Source organism: Gekko japonicus, unplaced genomic scaffold (assembly GCF_001447785.1).
Source record: "Gekko japonicus isolate JY-2015 unplaced genomic scaffold, Gekko_japonicus_V1.1 scaffold2917, whole genome shotgun sequence".
NCBI lineage: Eukaryota > Metazoa > Chordata > Lepidosauria > Squamata > Gekkonidae > Gekko > Gekko japonicus.
Genome location: NW_015161496.1, coordinates 83,710 through 107,556, shown reverse-complemented (window position 1 = coordinate 107,556; position 23,847 = coordinate 83,710). Strand labels below are relative to the sequence as shown.

The 23,847-nt window shown below is 42.5% G+C and overlaps 1 protein-coding gene across 1 annotated transcript in view; it reads left to right on the top strand.

The window, feature by feature from the left end:
- The window catches only part of CDK13 (cyclin-dependent kinase 13), a 57,007-nt gene extending 39,469 nt beyond the window's left edge, over nt 1-17,538 (top strand). The window contains exons 9-15 of the mRNA XM_015429190.1: nt 1,137-1,238; nt 1,329-1,406; nt 4,084-4,200; nt 5,437-5,568; nt 13,564-13,763; nt 14,493-15,062; nt 15,706-17,538. Coding sequence (XP_015284676.1) covers nt 1,137-1,238; nt 1,329-1,406; nt 4,084-4,200; nt 5,437-5,568; nt 13,564-13,763; nt 14,493-15,062; nt 15,706-16,556 — 2,050 coding nt within the window. The 3' untranslated portion in view covers nt 16,557-17,538. The remainder of the gene's footprint in view (nt 1-1,136; nt 1,239-1,328; nt 1,407-4,083; nt 4,201-5,436; nt 5,569-13,563; nt 13,764-14,492; nt 15,063-15,705) is intronic.
- The last annotated feature ends 6,309 nt before the right edge of the window (nt 17,539-23,847 follow it).

Genomic DNA, 23,847 nt, shown 5'->3' with positions numbered 1-23,847 from the left:
TGTGGAAATAAGTATCTGCACGCACTGGGGACACTTGGCTATTAGTATATAGATTCACTCTTGCATCCAGAAAGGCTGTTTTTTTAGCATGAAAGTTGACAAATAGCTGGTGGCCCTTGGATTTCTGCATGAACCACTGCTCTGAGTGTGTCTCTTCAGTAGGAGTGAGAGAAGCCCAGAGTAGTGGCATCCAGAGGTACAACAGGCAGCCTCCTTTTAAGGACCAATAACAGTATTAGTGGTGATTTGGAATTATACTTAATGCAGAGGTGCAGGAGAATTTCCCACCCCAGATGAGACTAATTGGAAGAAGGCAAAGACTGAGTAGTAATCACGTAGGGAAGTGGACGCCCCCCCCCCCCGGGAACTCATGGCATCATTACATACAGGTGGGGATTACTGTTACCACATGTGATGTATTCTGCCATTACTGTGAGTGGCATGAGTCAATAACGGGCTATATCTGGAGTTGTTTTTTGTAGCCAATAGTACGTTTAAATTAAAATGAGTTTTATAGTTCATAACTGTATGCCGTAACAGTCGTATTTTCTGTCAGCTGTCCCTCCACAGACAGTAATCTCCAGCAGTTTAATATTTTCCATCAGTGATCAGTGTGAAGAATTGTCTATTTGTTTCAGTGTAGCCTGGATTTATATGCCATTAAGAGTATTCTAAAATGATATCTCTCATTCATAGCAGTAGCATGGAAAGGATCCCACTAAGACATCTCTGTCCGTTTTCTGTAGGTGCATAGCATTATTCAAGTACAAGCTGCAGGTCCTACCAAGTGATGTCTGAGAATTCCAGTCAAAAGCAATAGAAGTTAACTTCAAGAGGTTGTAGACCCAGACCTGTTCAGGATAGGCTTCTGTGTCCTGAGTTCGAATTGTTTAGGGATTAAGACTGTCTAACCTGCAAGGATGGTTAGACAGTTGCAATTGTATGCTTTCAATTCCAAAAGGACAGATTGTGGGGGGGAAACCATGGTCCTAGTGGAGGGTGTATCTGTTCTCATGCTACTTCATCTCTGACTGTGGTCAGGAGCCCTAAGTGATACTCTTTCACTTTTGTGATACTCTGAACCTCACGATAATTCTGTTTGGGTGGAAAAAAATCAGCTTTGTTTTCTTTTCCAGTCGACCCTATACGAACAAAGTTATCACACTGTGGTACCGTCCTCCTGAACTGTTGCTAGGTGAGGAACGATACACACCTGCCATTGACGTGTGGAGCTGCGGGTAAGACTTTTGATTCAAAGAAGGTTGTGAAACCACGTCACTGTGTAAGAGCATGCTCTGATGATGAAATTGTTGCATGTTCTTTTCCAGGTGCATACTAGGAGAACTGTTCACTAAAAAGCCAATTTTTCAAGCAAATCAGGAACTTGCTCAGCTGGAACTGATAAGGTCAGTTGTGTTGCCTAACACCAATTCTCTGAGAAGTTTCCATTTTAAGCAAATTTTCACCAACTTTTTATCCCAAGTTACTTTTGAGAGGGCTGAACTTTGGCATTTTCAAGGGCTGGAGACTGAAGTGTAGTTCTTAGTGGATCCTGCTTGCTTTGTGACTCGGGAATAAGAGGGGAATAAGAACATAAGAACATAAGAGATGCCAATGTTGGATCAGGCCAAAGGCCCATCCAGTCCAACACTCTGTATCCCACAGTGGCCAGAAATACCAGTGCCATCAGGAGGTCCACCAGTGGGGCCAGGACATTAGAAGCCCTCCCACTGTTGACCCCCCCCCCCAAGCACCAAGATGACAGAGCATCACTTGCCCCAGAGTCCCTATCTATACCTTGTGGCTAATAGCCACTGATGGACCTCTGCTCCATATGCTTATCTAATTCCCTTTTGAAGCCGTCCATGCTTGTAGCCGCCACCACTTCCTGTGGCAGTGAATTCCAAGTGTTAATCACTCTTTGGGTGAAGAAGTACTTCCTTTTATCCGTTCTAACCCGACCGCTCAGCAATTTCATGGAGTGCCCACGGGTTCTTGTATTGTGAGAAAGGGAGAAAAGTACCTCTTTCTCTACCTGCTCTTTCCCATGCATAATCTTATAAACCTCAATCATGTCACCCCTCAGTCATCGTTTCTCCAAGCTAAAGAGCCCTAAGCGCCTTAACCTTTCCTCGTAGGGAAAATGTTCCAACCCTTTTATCATTCGAGTTGCCCTTTTCTGCACTTTTTCCAAAGCTATAATATCCTTTTTAAGGTGTGGTGACCAGAATTGCACACAGTATTCCAGATGAGGTCGCACCATTGATTTATATAGGGGCATTATGATATTGGCTGATCTGTTTACAATACCCTTCCTAATAATCCCCAGCATAGCATTGGCCTTCTTTATTGCAGTCACACACTGTCTCGACATTTTCAGTGAGTTATCTACTACAACTCCAAGATCTCTCTCTTGACCAGTCTCTGCCAGTTCAGACCCCATCAACGTGTATTTATAGTTAGGATTTTTGGCTCCAATGTGCATCACCTTGCACTTGGCCACATTGAACCCCATTTGCCATGTTGACGCCCACTTGCCCATCTTTGACAGATCCCTTTGGAGTGCCTCACAATCCTCACTGGTTTTCACCACCCACATACTCCATCATCACCAACCTAGAAAGCACGTAGCAGATGTAGATGTTTAGAAACAAGGAGACCCTTACAGACTCAGAGGCAGCTCTTTGTGTAACTCGTCTTGGGGTTCCTGGACAGAAGGAGGGATAATCTTCCCATCACAGACTGCTAAATGTGTTCGAAGAGAGGCCACTGTTTGTCTGCCACCTCTGAGTTGTTTAGCTTCTTAAGTGGCTAGTGTGTAAAAGTTTTTTTGTATTTTAGCGGCAGAGTGACTTCTTGTCTGCCAATGTCAGCTTGCCTTAGCCTTCTCTCCAGGTTGCCTGTCTCCAGGAATCTAGGCTTCAGTGCAGTGTTTATATTAAGAAATACTCCATAAAATTCACCTTGTTGTGTAAGAGGATAATTTCCCTGTTGATTCTTTATATTGAAATAAAATTCTATCTGTAAATACTAATTTTAGTTATAACCACTAGATGGCAGCAGAGCATTAAAATGTATTAGTTTTTCTGCATGTGTTGTCTGACTCAAAACAGCCCTCCTCTGGGTTAAAAACCAAAAGTGTGTACATTATTACCCAGTATAGATTTTAATAATTTCATTACTGTGTCAGTAGAGTACCTTAATCACCTTAAGTGTTTATGGTAGTTTTATTAACTTTAGTGACTCTTACTGCCAAAAAAAGAAACCTAGCTAGAGAAGAACTGGGAAGACTTGAGCTTTCAGATTATTCCAGTGTGGGTTTCTTTTGGTACAGTAGATTAAGACTGTTGCACCTTCGGTCTTCCCTTCTGCTAGCTCAAAAAGCATTATAGATTAAAGATGAGTTAGATCAGACCGTACTGAAAACCTCTCTCTACATTGATCCAAATGTAGTTAATTGAATATAATACTCAGTGGTTTCAGTATGCCTGTGTTAAATGCAAAAGAAAGAAACCATGCATAGAAGCACCGGCATACTCTGTCACTAGAACTGTGCGGAGTGCTGAGTTTAACAGACAATATCAGTGTGGATGATTCCTCCCTATGGGAAACAATCACCACTTCAATCTTATGGATTTTGTCATGTTCTCCTTGACATGTTCAGATTTTAAATCAGAAAAAAAGATGCTTTGCACTTGGATAGCGGTCTTGTCAGGCCAAAAATCAAAACACATTCCTACTCACTGGGATATTCTTACCATCCAAATTCACTGTCTTTTGTTTCTCCCCAGATCACCTTACTTATGATTACCCTTAATTAAATTAAGGGACATGGTCATAATTAAAATGCTTGTTTGAATCTGCAGCCTTTGGGGATTCCCTGAACCATTAAGTGGGGGAAATCCAAAATTAATGGAAAGTGACACTTTTCCCTGTATGTATGAGGCCACCCACCGGAACTGTTGCACTATTGCTGGTTTGACTTCTAAGAGTCCACCAATGGGAATCTTTTTTGAGCTAATGCCACCTGATGTCTGCATAGCTGCACACATTCATTGTTTGACTTTGGTGTTTTTCATATAGCCGCATTTGTGGGAGTCCTTGTCCTGCAGTATGGCCCGATGTGATAAAACTGGCGTATTTCAACACCATGAAACCAAAGAAGCAGTACCGACGAAGACTGAGAGAAGAATTTGCTTTGTAAGGAGTGAGCTATTTAATCTGCAGTGTTTATTCAGCTCAGGGCTTTGTTTGATCTTAAGTGACTTCTGGATCCTGTGTGAAAATGTGGCTCATAGTGTTCTGTTGATCTGTCTGCAAATAATGATGGCTGGGCATTGGAAAAGGCAATAGTCGCTGGAAAAGGCAATGGTGCTAGGAAAGAGATGGACGACTCAGTAGGCAAAGGCACGGCCTTCAGTTCGCAAGACCTGAGAATGGCTGTTAATGACAGGACATTTTGGAGGACATTAATTAATAGGGTCGTCATAAGTCAGAAGTGACTTGATGGCATTCAGCACACGTATCTGTTTGGGCATATGCGCCTTAACATTTGTTGTCTTTTTTTTCCTCCCCATAAAGACAGGCATTCTAAATGGCATTACTGGACCTTCTTGTATGACTCTCAAATTATAAGCATTCTGCTTTTATTCAGTTATTTTGAGACTACCTTCTAAAACAGTGTTACATTGTTGAGGCAAAGGCTGCTGGGGTTGCTTCTCACACAGCGGACTTTCAAGCCAGGCAGGCCTTCAGCTGGTATGTGAGAGCACTTCACCGGCCTACAGGTCCCCTGTGTGTTCGAGCAAGGCTAGCTAGTTTGGATGCGAAGCTGGGCATGTGGAAGGCTACAAGAGCCTTTTTTTTGGTAGCCTAGCATGCCAGGGAGAGAATTGGCCTAGAACTGCCTCCCTGATGTTTTCTGTTTGCAGGAGCCCTTGCCATGCAGTCTGAGTGATATAGTCTGCTAGCAACTTTATTATACTTCCTACAAGTTGTGAAAAGGGGGCAATATTTTATTTTTAACTTAGTCTTTTTAACTTAGCTCATACCATTGGAATTTGCTGTCATTCTTGCTGTAATTTTGTTGTGTCATACTGGGTACTGTGTAATTTCAGCCAGTTCTCTGTGTCTCCCCCACCGCTTGTCCTTCACACCCTTCCTGGATGTCTACCCTTCACTGGGAACACAGCAGGCTGTGAGGAGAGAAAAAAGTTTCTGTCTGCAAGTACTCTTTCACTCACACTAAATAGCATCAAGCCAGTTTTCTGCCCAACCTTTCATTCCACAATTCTTAAGTATGTAGCATCGAACCACCACATGAGGGATGCAGGCAGAGGCCAGACTAGGGTTTTAAGAAAGTGTTGATACTACATAAAAGCATGTAACAAAATACAGCGTCTTTTCCTGGATTGACTTCCTTCATCCTCTTGACAGTATTCCCCCAGCTGCCCTTGACCTCTTTGATTATATGCTTGCTCTGGACCCCAGCAAGCGTTGCACAGCTGAACAGGCTCTTCAGTGTGAATTTCTTCGAGACGTGGACCCTTCCAAGATGCCTCCGCCAGAGTGAGTATCCTCTCTTGAGTTCCTGTATTACAAAAGGTTGCAGTGGTTTGCCAGCACAAGCTACTAGAGGAACTTCAGTGTATTGCATAGCTGTGATACAAGCATATTGGTTAACTTCTTAAAAGCCTACCAAGTTTAATGGCCCTTATGCCTGTAAGAGGGTAGCTTTGTAGCATACAGAAAAGAAATGCATCCCATATTGCAGTAAGAATTTGTCCTGATTTTAATGTTAGTGTACTAGCAAATTTTAGGATGAGGTATCTGGGTGACAATCTAGGGAAGCATCAAATCATGCTAGTTAAAATTAAAATATTATAGACCCTAGGAATAAGGCCCATTGTGGAAATAATTAGAACAGGCTCTAGAAAGAGGCTCTGGATGGGTGCCCTGGCCTTGGGCACTCAGCGTCAATTTGCTGTGGCAACCTCAGCAAGGTATGATGACACAGAGCTTACTGTTTTCTCCAGGGGAACTGATCTCTGCCATCTGAAGAGCAGTTGTATTTCTGAGTGATCTCCAGCCCTCCCCTGGATTGGTGACAGTGGTTCCCCAGGAGGAAACGGCTGGTTTAGACAGTGGCGTTTATGGCATTGTACCTGACTGAGGACCCACCCACCCTTAAACCCCATCCTCTCCAGGCTCCACCCCTCAAATATCCAGAAATCTCCCAACCTGGAGTTGCCAACCCTATCTCCATCCCAGCCAACCACCAGTGTACCTTTATCTGCCCCTGACTTCAGTTTTCCATCTTCCCCACCCTCACCTGGAGCCTATACCTAGGAAAAGTACAATCTTTCTCCACGGTGGGGACCAAAGCAGCTCACATCATTCCCCTCTCCCCCTTTTGATCTGCATCACAACCCTATGAGGTAGGTTAAGCTGAAAGTCTGTGAGTGGTCTGAAATCACCCAATCAGCTTCCACAGAAAGAACCTGGGTCTGGCAGACCCTGCTCTGAAGCACTAACTGTTACATCACACTGGCTGTCGGGGGGGGGGGCACCTCAGCAGGTATAATGACACAGAGTCCACCATTTTCTCCAGGGGAATTGATCTCTGCCATCTGGAGAGCAGTTGTAATTCTGAGTGATCTCCAGCCCTCCCCTGGAGATTGGCAACAGTGGTCCCCCAGGAGGAAATGGCTTGTTTGGAGGGCGGAGTCTATGGCATCGTGCATGTCTGAGATTCCACTCCTCCTCAAACTGCAACCTCTCCAGACTCCACCCCTCAAATCTCCAGGAATTTCCCAACCTGGAGTTGGCAACTATCCTTTCCAGTCAACCATCAACCTACCTTTATCTGCCCCTCTGACTACAGCTTTCCATCTCCCTACCACCACCTGCAGCCTTTGCTTAGGAAGTAGTCTTTCTCTGCAGTGGGGACCTAAGCAAGAGGGAAGCAACCTCAGCAGGGTATAATGTCACAGAGTCCACCCTGCAAAGCAGCCATTTTCTCCAGGGAAACTGAGCTCTATCATCTAGAGAGCAGTTGTAATTCTGAGTGATCTCCAGCCCTCACCTGGAGAATGGCAGCAATAGTTCCCCAGGAGAAAATAACTGCTTTGGAGGGTGGACTCTATGGCATTCTCTTCAGCTGAGGCCTCTCCCCTCCCCAAACCCTGGCTTCCATAGACTCCACCACAAAATCTTTAGGAATTCCCCAACCTGGAGCTGGAACCCTAGTCAGGACTGGCCGCAATGAGTTCCCCACAAAGGCCTGGAAAGGGCCTCCTGGTTTGCCTTTTTACTGACAGAACCAAGCTTGGTTGCCTAGCGACAGCCACTGAGGAAAAAGTTAGTCCCACAGGAGCCAAGCAGAAGTGTTTTCATCAGGAAAGACAGCCATTTTGGCAGTTTCTGACAGGGAACAGTGGCTGAGGTGGCAGTGGGCGGGGAAGAGGAGCGGACCCAGCACCCAGCCAGTGGCACGCGAGTGTTCTTGATTGGCGGTTGATGGGCCAATGGCTGATGGAGCGTACAGCACGGCCAATGGGAAAGCTGGAAATGGCCAACGTGTTAGGGCAATTATATATCACATACATAATATAAAACTTTGCAGACTGGAAAAGATGCTTAGTAACTTGTGCACATGTCTCAAAATACCTTTAGTGAATGTTCTGGTGCAGCTTGCTGAATATGATGTATGTAAAGTCTGTGCTTGCACGTAAAAGTATGGTGTTGATGGCATTCTTGGTTTAAAGGCTGTTTAGCCTAGTATTAAAATACTATAGCTTCAGAACACGTTTGAAGTAAGGTCCAATAGTACAGCTGACAACCAAAATATTGTAGTGGTACAGCTTTTTACAGAATTTTACTGTTCCACAAGTTCCTCTTCAGAGTGTCCTCCTTAGCACCTGAGCATTTTTGTGAACAGATGAAGTAGTCATTCTTAGTTGTGAGGTAAGAAAGCACCTCTAAAAATGTTTCTTCTACATATTATGGAGAGAATTATATGAATAAGATGGTCTGCATGCTGTTCCTACCCTTCTACAAGTAAAGATAATTATCATTGTCTGAAGTCATTTAATGTATCCCCAAATCCAAAGACGGAACTGGTAAAATCATGGAATGATGATTACGGGGATCATTTAATTTGTGGACTATCCAATAAAAAGACTAAGGATCAGCAGAGCTTGACACCAGTACTCCTCAGAAAGTTGGCTCTGTTGAAAGGTGGAATTTCTTCCCTCGTGTAATCTCAAATTGATCATCAATCTTTTGTGCAGTCCCCCATGGGACTGTGCATGAGCAGGCCTGCCATCGGCTACATCTTTGCAGCTAAAAGCCTCTGGGGCACTGCATGCTGCAGCCAAAACCTTCCTGCCCAGGGACCACGTGCTCCTGCGCAGCAGCGCCCCCCCCCCCCCCACCACCCTCAGTTCCTCTTTTGCTGCCGAAGGAGAAGGTTGTGTTCTTGGAGTCTCCAGCTACAGTCAAGAGGATTTTTCTCCCGGATTTGTTAACACTGTGTCAGCTTCTGAATCTTTTCCATGGCTCAGAAGGCCCTTTTCAAGAAGTGCTCTCAATGTGGGAAGATGATGACCCAAACTGACGAACAAAACCTTTGTCTGTTCTGTTTGGGTGAAGGGCATAGTGTCTCCTGCCAACACTTCACCCTAAAAGCTTGGGGGGCTAGACCATTGAAACTTAAGGCAGTGTTGTGGGAGAAAGCTCTTAAAGCCTCAGAGCCCTCATCCAAGTTGGCCCAGGAGAAAGCTCTCAATTCTGCGTCTTCGGAATTGACGCATTTGGCTCCACCTCCCAGATCTGTGTCTCAGTGGATCTGATCTCAGTTGTGCTCCCCTCAGGCGATTGAATCTGACGGATCTGACACAAAATCAGGTCCGAGCCCAGACGAGAGGGTAGGTGAGCCTTCTCTGGTGTCTCCCATGGAGGATCTCCAAATGGTTGGAAAACAGATGATTTGTATGGCCCAGACTCTCAAGATAGAAGTCATTACCTCGGAGCACAAACCCACAGATAAGATACTGAGTCAACTCTATTCAGAGTCTCTTGGGATTATTGCTTTCCTGGTGTTGGAGGACCTTGAGAACTTCACGTAGGAACTGTGGCAAAAACCTGCACCTCTCCAGCTTGTCCCCTGAAGGGTAGAACATTTTTAGAAGATCAAGAAGGAGCCAATTAACTATTTGACAACTCATCCTCTGCTATCCTCCTTGGTTACGGAGGGCCATCAGGCCTACCACGGCTCCCACGGATAAGGAGGGGATAAAACTGGATGTTCTGGGTCGAAAATTATATTCTTCAGCAACATTAAGTTTCAAAATTCTTAACTATGAAATCATCATGGCTGGTTAATCAGCTCTTCTTATGGGAGAGAATTCTTCCATTCCTTGAGCTCCTGCCATAAAAGAAGCACCCCCTTGCTAAAGTTCTGCATATGGAGGCCATTAAACTTTCGAAAAAGCAAATTACCATCCAATTCAATTACCTTTATTGGCATGTAACCCTTACAGACCCATGTGCAACAAAAACAACAACAGCATAAAATAATATTTGCAAAAAACAGATGTAAGGAATTACCATGTAAGTATACCAATCAATTAAATAAACAACTAATAGAAATGGCACCAAAAAGAAATTTAGCGACAGTTTCCGTTATCTCAAGGTTTGGATTATCAAGAAGAGTAAGGCTCTTTGGGCCATCAGGATATTCTTCTAATCGAACCAAAGCAGAGTTTAGACATTTCAATCGTAACGCATGATAGAAGGGGCACTGAAACAAGACATGGGAGATCGTTTTGATATTATCATTTGTGCATGGACAACATCTGTCAGAAAAGGGTACACCCTGAAAACGGCCAGATAATAAGGCCAAAGGTAATACATTGAATCTGGCTCTACGGAGTTAGGGGATGTGGAGTTGGTAAGGTAAGAGGCAGCTTGGCCGACTTTAGGAGATATTCCAAAATACATGGGTGAGCAGGTTTTGTTAGCGGCGTTATATAGTGAATGTAGCTCAGAATGAAGTAGATTGGCTCTTATAATTGAAAAAACACTCAGATTCGGGAGTAAGGAGTAAGGAATCTAAGGTGATATCCAGAGATTTCATTTTGTATTCTATATAAGTAATCCAGTTAGAGTCATTACATTCCAGTAGAAGCTGATAGATGTAGTTAGAGGGGTTCGAATGGAAAAGAAGGCAAAGCCAATACTTAATTGTAGCTAGCCACACTTTAGTTATCAACATGTTCTGGCCACATTCCAGGCATAAAGCTGCGTAGGGGACACACATTGGCACCCCAAAGATTTTCCTCAGGAAATAGGACTGAGGCTGTTCTATGACATTTCCAGCTGTATTGATACAAATAGGCACCCCGTATAATAACTAGGCCCCTATTTTAGCATTAAAGGCTTTTAAAGCAGCAGGTATATACTGGTTAGAAAAAGCAAATTAATGTGGGATAACATTCTGCAGATCAGCTGCATGGGCCATGGTGAGCTCCATCATACTCAGGTGCCACTCTTGGTCAAGATCAACAGCCTTGCCTATGGAAAGGACTTACCTGTCAAAGGTTCCAGTTTCTTCTCTTCCAAGACAGACAAGATGCTTTCCCTGATAAAGAAAAATAAGCAGACAGCTAATTCCCGAGGAGTGTCAACAATCATCTGTGTCCCAATTTAAGTAGAGGTCCTTTGTGAGACAGCCCTGGCATCCGTATCAAAGGTCCCCTCGGGGTATCAGTATCCTGTCCCTAAGCCATTTACCCCACAACAGGGTTACCATAGGTGTAAGGGTTCCAGTTGACCTAGGCTGAATCAGCAGCTGCCCTCTTCCAGAGAGGCAGCTTCATCCCAGAAGTCATCCTTCTGACTAGGATCATTGCCAACCCCTGTTATGTTCAGGGCCCGGCTAGCTGAATTTGCTACAGCCTGGAAGGCTGTTACCTCTGACAAATGGGTTTTGTCCATAGTTAGATTTGGCTACAAATTAGGATTTAAGTCTACTCCCCCCTTGCTCTTTACCTTTAAGGGGATCCAACCAAGCAGCTTTGGGTCTTGCCCAGACTTTGGCCTCCCTAATTGACAAGGGCAGCATGGAAAAGGTTACGGTATCTCAGGCACCGGAAGGTTTCTTCTCTCGTATGTTCCTAATGGATGAGAAAGATGGGGGAGTTAAACCCATTTTAGACCTCAGAAGATTAATTGTTTTTCTTCACATTTCTAAGTTCCGTATGGTGTCCATTCCTTTGATATTACAGTTATTAAAATTTAATTGTTGATTCCTTGTTACTGATTTGATGAATGCCTGTTTTCATATTTCATTCCACCCTCAACATCACAAGTTCTTACGTTTTCTGTGTGGAGAACGAGTTTTTCAGTACACTGTCCTACCCATGGGTCTATTCACCGTACCCAAGGTATTCTCAAAGTGTTTAGCCCCGGTTGTTGCTTACCTCCATATGTGGGCTTTGCATATATTCCCTTACTTTGATGATTGGTTATTAGTAGCGGATTCCAAGAACTGATTGTTGAGTCAGTGCACTCTTGTCCTGGAGACCTGTCAGAAATTCTACCTCATGAGTGAAAAAGGCTAGTAGCATTAAAAGTTGTGAGCGAGTATATGTTTGACTATCGCATAAATTAGTTTTTAAAAAGATTACTTCCATAACCTTGTAAAAAACTCATAATAAATTATTTTAAACTACATTTAAACTATATTTTAAGAATAATTTAAACATAAGAAAAAACAGAATCAAGTCAAATTTCACCCACCCCTTTCCACTTTACTGGTAGACCTGGCCTCTGGAGAACTGGTCTACCCACCCCTTTCCACTGTAAATCGCTCTGAGCCCGCAGGTATGTGGGAAAGAGCGATCAATAAATTGAAAGCAATAATAATAATAATAATAATAATAATAATAATAATAATAATAATAATAATATTGGTAGACCTGGCCTTGGACTGTTGCCTTGTGCTGCCTTAGCAAGCATACCAGCACTTGGGGGGGGGGGCTGTTCCAGTCTAATTTGTGTTTTTTGGTGAAACATGACAACTGGCATTACAGGTCAAGTATAACAGAGGAGGAACAATCACTGTCAGAACCCTGCCTAACCTAACAAACAGGAAGTTGCTTAAATGTTATCAACCTGCCCAAACTTATTTAGTCAAATCTTTATATCCCACTTTTCCCTGTGACTCAAGGCAGCTTACAAATCATGCTAAAAAGCACAATAGGGTTGTGAAAAAAAAAATCCCCCCCCCCCCTTCAGCTCAGTTGTAGCCTGTGGGGGACCATTATAGTCACCAGGCCCCATAGGCTATAATGGAGAATCAATCTGGGGCTCGGAGGGGTTGTTTTTTGAAACAGAGGCACCAAATTTGCAGAATAGTTGCTGGTGCCTCTCCTCAAACCCCCCCCCCCAGTTTTAAAAAGATTGGACCAGGGGGTCCAATTCTGTGGGCCTCTTAAAGGAGGTGCTCCCATCCTCCATTGTTTCCAAGGGAGGGGAAAAATGTCTTGTGAGCAGAAGCTCACAACCGCTGAGCACAGCTTAGAGGGAACTGTGTGGCCAAGATATTGTTTTATCCATATTTTTTCCTGCACCGAGTTCTGAGAATGAGCACTCATTGCATTCTTTACGTGTTAGGAGAGCATTATTATTTTACCTCAAGAGAACCCTGGAGTTTCACAGGGATAGAGCTCTGTTTGTTTTAGTGGCCCTAAGAGAGGTAGGAGAGTGTTCTCTCAGAACCTGTCCCAATTGATTGTCAGGGTCATTAGAGAGTGTTCTGCAAGGGCCAGATTACCATGCCCGTTGAACATACATGCCCATTCCACTAGGGCAGTGGCTTCTTCCGCAGCCTTTAGAGATCTGTAGAGCTGCCATCTGGTTATCAGCAGATACATTTGTACATCACTATGCTTTGGATATACAGGAGACATGAGGTTCAAGTGGGCAAGGCAGTTCTTCATTCGCTGTCCAAGTGAGAAGAGGATGCCCACCACCTGGTGAGTTGTTTTCTAGAATCCCCATGTGGGACTGCACAGAAGATCAATGATGAAAACAAAGTTGCACTTACCTGTAACTATTATTCATCGAGTATCTTCTGTGCAGGCACACATAACCCTCCCTCCTGCTCCACCGCATGCTCTAGCTTCAGCAGTGCTGGAGGTATTGAGGGTAGGGGAGGTGCTGCGGTGCAAAAGCACATAGTCCCTGGGCTGGAACAAGCTTCTGGCTCTGGCGCACAGCACCTCCTGGAGGCTTTTAGCTGTAATGACCTATCCGATGGCAGGCCTGCTCATGTACAGTCCCATTTGTGCCTGCACAGAAAATACTAGATGAACATTAGTTACAGGTAACTGCAACTTTATTTTCTTTAGTGGCAATAGTGTCAGATAGTTGCATTCCTTTCCTTTAACAGAGACAGTAGAAATCTATGCTGTAAGCCCGAGAGCGCTGTTGTGTTTTTTGGTTATGAAGTTTAGCTAAATCCAGGATATTATTAAATAACAAATGTTTTTGTTACAGCCTTCCTTTATGGCAGGATTGTCATGAGTTATGGAGTAAGAAGCGCAGAAGACAGAAGCAGATGGGTATGACTGATGATGCCTCTAAAATTCCAAGGAAAGACTTGTCCTTAGGCATGGATGACAGCAGAGCCAACACCCCTCAGGGCATGCAGACCTCTTCTCAGCTGAAAATGCAGGGCAACTCTAACATGGCACTTGGTCAGTAATTCTCATTTTTCTTAATTGCACACTCCTTTGCAAGTATATTTCTGGGGTAGTTATTTAGTTTGGCTTGGGGGTGGGGGGGAGTAACTAAATATAGTCTGTTAGTTTCATTGTATGTATGATACTGCTATGTGTGGGTATATTCCATTAAATTGAGAAGTTTTTTTTAGGATTGGAGCATTTGTGAAGATCAAATTTGCTTGTCCCAGGATACTTTTGTGACTTTGTAACAGTGAACCCTTTTGGTTCAAGTATCTTGGGTATCCATATTTTCTTCTAATTAAAAAAGTTATTTTCATGCAGAATATACAAGTAACCCCTTGGAAATCTCTGCTGCTTTTATTTTTCCTGATACTAGTTAAATTTTATAGCTGGCTTTTCAGTTCTGAAAGTCATTTCTTTTTAGTCCTTGAGGATAGGAATGTGTGCTTTGCAAACCAGCAAACATTGGAGGAGTTTTTCTAAGTATTAAAGTTGTAAAGGAAACTAATCCATTCAAATGTTGTGGCCCATTTAATCTGTGGACATAGGTACGTATAATTGATTTCCATGGTGCTAGGTATTTTTCTCAGTTACATGTAAAATAACTTTTTCCAAGTGCAGTTTGCAAACATACTTTCTCCTATTGCCAAAAACCTGTGTAACCTGGTAAGTCAAAGCATCTGTCAGTTAACCTTTTAGCTTGCGCCTCAAGTACTAAATGCTTTTTCTCTTTGTCTTTAGCAAAAGGAGGCAGCGGGCAGCCATTAAATCAAAATGAAGTAGCTATTCTCCTAAACCTGCTTCAATCTAAAACCAGTGTTAACATGGCACAGTTTGCTCAAGTACTGAACATTAAGGTGAATCCGGAGACGGAGCAACAGCTGAATAAAATAACCCTTCCGGCAGGCATTTTGGAAGCAGGAGAAAAACAGCCAGAGCCACAGCAGCCGCAGCCGCAGCAGGCACTACAGCCTCCCTCGCCAGACCAGGAACCTATCAAACAAACTGCAGCCCCTCCGCCACCTTCTGTGCCGCCCACTCAGTTGACACAAGCAAAAGTGGACTCTGAGGTCACTCAGGCGGCGATGCAGAGTGCCTTTGCTGTTTTGTTATCTCAGATATTAAAGGCTCAGCAATCGAAGCAAAAAGAAAATGCGCTGGAAGAGAAGGAGAACGGGTCAGGGAATGAAATGGCATTACACCCCAGGCAACCTCCAGAGCCAAGTACACCTGCATCTAGCAACTGGGAAAGTGCAGAATCTCCAGCGTCCATTTATCCCAATATTTTCAAATCGTTATACACATGTGCAGGTATGATGGTCTTTGGTGTTGGAAAATTTGCATGGCTGGAGAATGTGTATTCTCTTTGTTTCTGCTGCTTCTAGATGTACCTACCTGTAAGTCTGACAAACTAAGAACCGAGGAGCTAATTAAGGCTTGGCCCCAAAGGCAAGTGCTGTCACAGTGGGATTTTTTTCCTACTTTGAGGCCCATGCCATATTTCAAGCTCATTTTGAGACTTTCTCCACTTGGAATGCAGCACCCGTGTACAAAACAAGCAACCTCCCCCCAAATCCATGTCCAAAGAACCCTTGGACATGGGGATCTAGTTGAACATGGTATCAGATCTCAGCCATAGTGTTGTATCGTTTCTTATCATTGTAGTCAGATATGTGTGTTTTGATGAGTGGCAAGGTGTTCAGATATCTGCAAAGAACAAGGCCTTGGAAAGGGGTACCTTATTTTAATCTCTGAACTTTTGTGTCCAACTTTCGCTGCTTGCAGTAATTTGAGGAGATCTTGTTATTACTAATATAACAGATAACGTACAACAGGCTCTCCTGACTCTGTATCTGGAAGTGAAGGTTGACCAACATGGCAACGATTATAATGTAGTGTCTGTTGTATGAATTCCTAATTACACCTCTCACTCTGCCTTTTGAAATCCATGTAGGACAAGAGGAGTTGGTTAGTCAGCCTGAGATGAGGCCTCAGACACCAGAAGAACGACCTCGTATCTTGCCCCCAGACCAGCGGCCTCCTGAGCCGCCAGAACCACCACCCGTCACAGAAGAAGACCTTGATTATCGGACAGCAAACCAACACATGTCCTCTGTTAGTGGCTCTTCAGGGATGGATCCTCACGCTGGAGTGAAAGCAGCTCTCCTGCAACTGCTGGCTCATCATCAGGCTCAGACGACGACTGAGAAGCCAGCAGCGTCTGCTGTGGATTTCCAGTCGAGAGACTCCTTTATGGCAGCTCCAGACTATACGGATAGCTTTGCGTCATCTACATTCTCTTCTGCGCACTACAGTAGTAGCGATGGAATAGGAAGTGGGTCGTCTGGGGCACTAGAAAGGGGGAATTTTGTTGGAAACTCAGAAGTTCAGCCCTTGGAGAACTACAACACCGCTTCATCTCACTGTAGTAGTGCCCCTCCACCTCCTGCCTTCTCAGAACCGTTTCATAGCTCAGTAACTGGTTATGGAGACATTTACCTCAACACTGGTCCCATGCTATTTAGTGGTGATAAGGACCATAGATTTGAGTATAGCCATGGTCCTATCACAGTTCTGGGCAACAGTGGTGACAATTCTGCAGGGTCCGAAAGTACTCATTCTTTGTCCACAAAGATGCAGAACTATAGCTATGGAAGTAATTTACAAGAGCCCCATGGCAGCCTAAGCCACCTGCATGGACAAACTTGGACTTCTCCCGTCCAAGGACCTGGATATTCACAAGGATACAGGGGACATATTGGCACATCAACAGTCAGAGGTCGAGGCAGAGGATTGCCCTACTGAGCATCTATTTTGTTTTTCTCCCCCTTCCCCCTCAGGCACATCGTTTTTACCTGGAAAGACTTTGTAGCTGTGATTTCAAAGCAGCATCCAACAGACTTGAATAATGTTAATTCAACAGCTTTATTTTTATGTGGAGAAGGGTCTTGTGTACAATAGGAAACTGCTTACAATTCATGCTGTTCTGAAAAACCAGATAATTGATTGTACATCTTTGCAAATTCTAGCTATAAATTTTATATTTTGGCAGTTTTAAGTCAATGCTAAATTTAGGGACATCAGCTTTTTATGGCACTCGTCAGTTCTGAACTATGCACACACTTGTGCTTTTTTTGTAAGTTTGGACCAACTTTTATGTAAAGATTTTACAACAATCGAAGCAGGGCACTGATTTATTTGGTATTTCTTTCTACAAAACTACCTTTACTCAAAAAGTCACTGTCAGTCTTTGCACTGCTTTCAGTGTTATCTGTGGAAGGTGTTCTTTGTGCTCATTTCAGACAATAAAACACAGTCTCTCTTGAAACAACAGTTTTATACATAGTTTGGCATTGATTTGATTTACTTCAGAGTCAGTCATTCGTCTAGTAAATTATCCTGTCCATCTTCCCAGTGTTTGTATAAAAACTGTTTTACTTGAATGGTAAGTGCCTTAACAATGTAAGCTTAAGGTCTGAAGAACATTTCATTAAATTAAAAAAAGCTGTTTAAAAAGGTACTTTGTAGTTTAATACAAAGATGTAATATTTACACTACGTTGATAGTAATATATGGACAGATGGGATAGATGGCATTTTTATGGATTCTCACATGCCATTGTTATAGGTGAGTCCAATTAAGAAACACTTAGCCTTCCCTTTCCTCAAATTACCATCCCTTACTAAAATGAGAATGTGTGGACAATAAAGAAAGGTAGGTTTCCTTCAGTTTTCTGTAAGAGCTTGTTCAAATTACTTTACCAAATAAAATTTAGTGTCCTGTTTTATTCAGTCTACTTATTTTTGTTACACATCAGTAATAAAACAGTGTGTGGGGGGGTGTTGCTATTTTCCAAATAATGTAACTAAAGTTACATAACCAGCATTTAGAGGAACAGAAGCATAAGCGGCAGTTAAATTTTTGGGAACTGGGACTGTGCCAACCAATTCTGTATTAGATTATTCCACTGATAACTTGCTACTTGATTTGGATGTTTTGGAAAATTTCATCACTTTTTACACTATGTTGTAAAACCTTAAAAGCAAAAATGGTTCCCGAAACTATCACTGTGGCTCTATAAAGATTATGCTCTCCAGCATTAAAAAACTTTTGTGAGAATGTCTTGCGTGCAGAGTTAGGGCACTGGGTATGTTTTCTGTGTACTGAAATGTTTTTAAATGCCCATATTGGAGAAAGTTTCCCAACTGATTATCCAGTTGATAAGCTAGTGCATATGTACCTATTTTTAAAACCTGTAATGTTTCTATTGACTAAATCAACTGGAGTCTTGTTCGCAGTGACTTGAATCTTACAGAAGCGAGCCTAACGCAGTCTGCTTTAATGTCTTCATTCTGATTTCAGTGAACATTGCATTGTAGGGTGTCAGTTCTGTTGAAACTTCCCTGTAAATGACATTATGTCATCCTCACTATCATTTAGAGAAACCTGACTGAAAATAAAAGCAGCTAAACTGGAAGGAAACATGTCATCTGAACAACTTGTGTTGGCATTTCATCTTTCATTTTGTAATCTTCCTGTGCAAAATAAGTTTCAGGCCCACTTAAGAGAGCAACACCAGCTTGTAGCTCTTTGCTGAGATTAAAACTCAAAAGAAACAAGATTCAGGGGAAAAAAATAAAGGATATGGCCTGAAAAGTGTGTGTTTCTGTCCCGCAGCATTCCTGACTTTTTCCGACTGCAGTTTTGTGTTGCATTGGATGGAGGCAGCTTCAGATGGTTTCCTGACTTTTTCTGGTGAGTTTTCCTGAGGTATAAAGGCTGGTGGGAAGGGGCATTTCAGAGTGCATGCAAATCCTCAGCCTTTTGTTTTCTGACTCCTTCAGTTCTAGAACACTGTGGAGTCAAAAGGGAATTTTATATTGACAAGGCTTCTAATGGCAGGCCTGAATCAAGCTACTTTACTCTTAAGGGGCCATCTCTCTGTATAAAGAGTTCAAGGGTCTTCTAAGCAGTGAGCTCAGTTCTTTCGGAGACAGGTGGAGAGTGGTGCACTCAGCACTCGTCCACCTCCCAGTTATATAAATAAAATATGGAAAGGTATTTTCATACAAGGAATCTGAAAACCTCTGGTTCAAAATCTGGTCAAGTGCATATTTTAATGTCCTTAGAAGTTTCTAAGTCTTCAAAAAGCAGGTAAGTGAAACAGAAAGTACGCTGTAAGGAGCAACCAAAAACAAGCACTAAAGCTTTCAACACAAGGAAGCTATCTTTTCTGACTTCAAGGTAAGTGTTCTAGATACCCATGAGCACCTTGAATATACTGATTGGAATGATACCCCTTAGCTTTCAAAAAAACTTAAACTCAAGAACGTAAGCTTGCAGCAACTTGGAAAAACAGCTGACATGCAAACAGGGTCTGCTATAGCTGTGTGCACTTCCTGTTACTGCAGGTTTCACAATGAGTTTTTGATAGTGATAAACCTACTGATAAGGCTTGAAGTTGCTTCGTTCTTTCATTAGGTTGGATTCACTGGTTTCCCTTCCAACTAAGACATCTGTTGGGGAAAAACCTGTCCATTGTTCAGCGTTTCACTAAGCCAAAGGGAAACACTGGATCTTATCCAATGTCAATTAAAACCGTGAAGCGACATTGATTATTTATAGTTCCAATATTTTAACTCAAGACTCAAAAGTAATACAATTAAGAAATAGTTTACATCCTTTGTTAGTGAAACACTTGACCCAGACTCAACATGTCTCTACAGCTTGCTTTGAACATAGCCTCAATGGCTGCTTTGTCCATTTCAAAATCTCTTCAGCTCAGGATCTTCATAGTGGTTATACAGACTATACCGTTAAAATGCCATCAGCGAACAGCTTGCAGTAATAAGACACTATAATATTAGCTGAAGAAAATTAAAGCTAACAAAGGGGAAACTGAACAACAAAACAAGATGTTTTATATATACATATGCCAATGCTTTAAACTAGTGTTTATCTTTTAAAAAAGCAGAATATTCTTATGAATGCAAATTTCATATGTATCCTCCATTCAATTGATGTAAAAGTCTGAATTGGGAAATTGTTCTTGTCTCAATGCAAAGACTAGCTTTCTTGTTAAAACACTAAATTCAAGTTTGAGGGCGGTCACTAAATTTTGCTTAATAGGACACCAACACAGCTCATTTTCTGCAAAACTAAATAAGTTTTATATTGGAAAGGAAATTGAATTGTGGTCCTAAGTTCATTGTCCAAATAAAAACTGGTGGAATAATGTACATGAGCATGTTTGGGCAATGCTTAAGAATTAAATGAAGGTCACTTCGGGATTAAACGCAGAAATGGAAAGGGGATTAAGTACAATGAATTCAAGAGTATCTTGAAAATGCTGTGTATTATTTAAGTGTTAAATGTAGTTTCTAGGCTAAGGATCACAGTAGTTTAGAATGCCAAAACTGACTTTTGAAGCTTTGACTGTATAGATGTAATGAGCTTATTAGTTAATAAAAATGCTGTAAGAACTTAAAACTTTTTAGCATTATTTTCCCTTAACTGGAAACATTGTACAAGAGGTTAATATTTTAAAGTAAAGTTCGTATGTTTTATAAAGAGGACTTTAAACCACCTGAACCTTTATTAATAAATCGCAACCTTTTTTTGTGTCACAACTGCAGATAATCAAAAAAAGCAATGCAGCAAGGCAAGCTTTAGTGGACATACACATGGCAGAATGAAAGGTTTCTGTATATGTACAACCCCCCAAGTCCTTTATTTCCAGAGTGAGAGATTCACACACACATACAGGGTGCAATCCTCAGCAGAGTTATTCAATGGGTGCTGGCTGGATGGCAATACTGATATTAGGGTCATCTTTTATACCAGCTCAGAGTATTTTAATGAAACAGTCTTGTCATCTTGAATTACAGAAGCACCATATTTGATTAAGCCTGCACATTCTCCCTGGCAAATAACACACGGAGAAATGGTTCAGCAATTTTGCCCTTTAGTAAACAATGTCTCTAAAGTGGACTCACATGCTGTTTTCTTTCTGTTAAAGGCACTTGGGGGCATAAAACCTCTCACAATTATGTTTTGCCATAGCGGTACTGTTTTGTCCCAAATACTGTGTCGGAGGGTAACAGAGGTCCTTTAAATTCTTGTAAAATAAGTAATCCAGAGAAGCATTAAAGCATTATGAGTTAGCTCTCCATGCAGTTCGCTTCATGGGAAAACATTTCCCTCGACCTAAACAGACATACTTGCTTGGGAAAGAAAAGCCATTCCTCAAATACCAAAAACGTTAGTCATGATTAATTTTGAAACAAATCTGGAATACAGATCCTGCATTCTTCCACCACAAGCAACTATTGTTTGATATTTTACTACTACAAAGTACACTGGAACTTAGCTTAGGATACCTTTAATACAACATGTATAATTTTTCACACTTGTTTAAAAGCCTTCAAAATCAACAGCTGTTCTTTCATTCATTTGTATTCAAATACATGCCTTGTACCTTAGTAGCAAATCATGTGTTGATTTAGGTAACAGTGGAAGTTTTCTAGCTTTCAATATGTTAAGCAGGTTCACTCCCCTCAAGAGATTCTTGAAAAGCCAAAGGCATGCTATCCTCCCACATAGTTATAGTCCTGCTGCATACTTTTTTTTTTTTGCAGTTGTTTGTTACATCTGGTTTCAGCAGTGTAAGTCTATTCACCCACCTAATTAAGAAACTTGGCATAGTCTTGTTGACTAAAAGCTGAGAGATTTACAAGGATATGCTCACAGGACAGGAGGCCCTGATACCTAGGTCTGTCATTTTAGTGCTTAATGTAAATCAGATGTTGCAATGAAATATCATGACCTGCCAATCACCCTAATTTGCAACTCGTCAGATTATGAAGGTTTTCATAGAATGGTAAAGTTAGTATTTCAGATCCCAAAGGATAAGATCTAGCTGTTCAACACCCTGAACACTATGAATTACTATATGTCATACAGGCAAAATTAAAATTGCTCTATCGAGAAGCTGAAAAGATGGTACACGAGACACTTCATAAGCTGATTTGCCTGTTAGCAGATCTAAATTAACAGCATGTTTGAAGCCACAGGGAAACTTTTTTAGAAATAAGTTTTTGAATAGTGTCTTTAAACCTAAACTTGCTTTACCACTTTAAACAAGTTGAATTTTATAACATTGAAAATGGAGAAGTCTTCAATAGTGATATACATTGTAGTGGACACAACGTTTTTGTGTCTGCAGCATACAAAGGAATTATCTGATGCTGAACGTGATGCTAGGAGTCTTCAACAGTACATTCTTCATGAGTAAAACTTTGTCTGAAAAAGCATTTCATCGGTTCACAGAGAACTGGGGTTTTCCCAGTGCTCCCCTAAATTTTCAAATTTTCTGTTGGGAAAACCCAAAGTTCCGGGGAAGGGAGTCAGGAGTTTTCCCATAGCCTTTCAATATCCACAACAGGCTCTGGAGTTTATTTATTTGAAACATTTATTACCTACATTTCTCCCTTGCGGATCTCAAGGTGGCTTACAATATTAATAAAACATAAAAATACATCAGTGTGTACTGATTACGAGTATGCAATGTTTAATATAGTATGCAAGAAAACCAGCAGTCTGGTGAAAGGATGTATAGATATTTTACAGCCTGTTAAATCTGTTTCGGCATGAGCTAAACAAACTGCATAAAGTAACAAGAACACAATTGGTGTTAATGAAACACAAAAGTAAACAGGTTGCTTATCTGTAACTGGTGATCTTCGACTGGTCCTCTGTGCATTCACACCCATGGGATTCAGTGCTGTAGCAAGCTCTTTCAATGGATTTTCGCGCCTAGTCCCTTGGGCATGCGCAGGAACCCCACCGCACATGCCCAGAGGGGCAGGCGCGGACATCCCGCCAGTTCCTTCAAACCACCGCAAATCAACCCCTATTAAAAATGTAGAAGCTAACAGCAGCGGGGAAGGCAGGCGGGTGGTGTGAATGCACAGATGACCACTCGAAGATCACCAGTTACAGGTAAGCAACCTGTTTATCTTCGATGTGGTCTCTGTGCTTCACACCCATGGGAGTTTAGCGAGCAGTAGCCTACCTGGAGGAGGGTGCTGGCAGGTATTTTACTGCGTAGCTGAAGATAGAATGTGACGTCCCATGGTGGTATTGATGTTTGCATGGACGTCTAGGGCGTAGTGCCTGATGGTGTTAGGCGTGGCCCATGTAGCGGCTTTGCAAATGTCCGTCAGGGGCACTCCCTGGAGGAAGGCAGTGGAGGTTGCGACAGCCCTGGTAGAATGAGCCCTGATAGGGCCAGGTAATGGCTGTTTGGCGATCAGGTAATGGCTGTTTGGCGATCAGGTAACATAGACCCACAATCCACTTTGACAGGCACTGAGCTGTGATGCAAGTGCCCAGCCGTGCTGACGCGTAGGAGACAAACAGTTGCGAGTCTGCTCTAGTTGGGTGTGTTCTATTGAGATAGAACCGGAGAGCCCGCTTCACATCTAAAGTGTGTAATAGCTTGTCTTCCAGTGATGTTGGATTTGGGGGAAAATCAGGGAGGAAGACCTCCGCCTGCAGGTGGAACTGACACCACCTTTGGCAGGAAGGAGATGTCCGGGACGAGGTGGACTCCGTCTGGCAAAAATGATAGGTAAGGTGTATCATGACGGAAAGCCAATATTTCTCCCACTCGTCTAGCCGAGGTGACAGCAATTAAAAAGACCATTTTCCAAGCTAGGAGTTTGAGGTCGCATGTTGCAAGCGGCTCAAAGGGCTTCCTCGTGAGCTGGCGGAGATCTAGAGGAAGGTCCCAGGGAGCGACTGGAGTTTTGACAGGAGGGTAGAGATGCAATAAACTTTTTAAAAAACGTTTTGAAACTGGATGTGAAAACAGAGTACATCCATCAACAGGAACATGGTAGGCTGAAAGGGCGGCCAAATAAACTCTCAACGATGAATGGGAAAGTCCCGAGTCAGCTAGGGAGAGGAGGAATTGGAAAACTCTTTCGAGACCCACTGAGGTGGCTCGAGGGGCGTCATCACCTAGGGAAGAACAGAACCTTCGCCATTTATAATCGTCGGACCTCCGCGTAATCGGTTTCCTGGAATTCCAGAG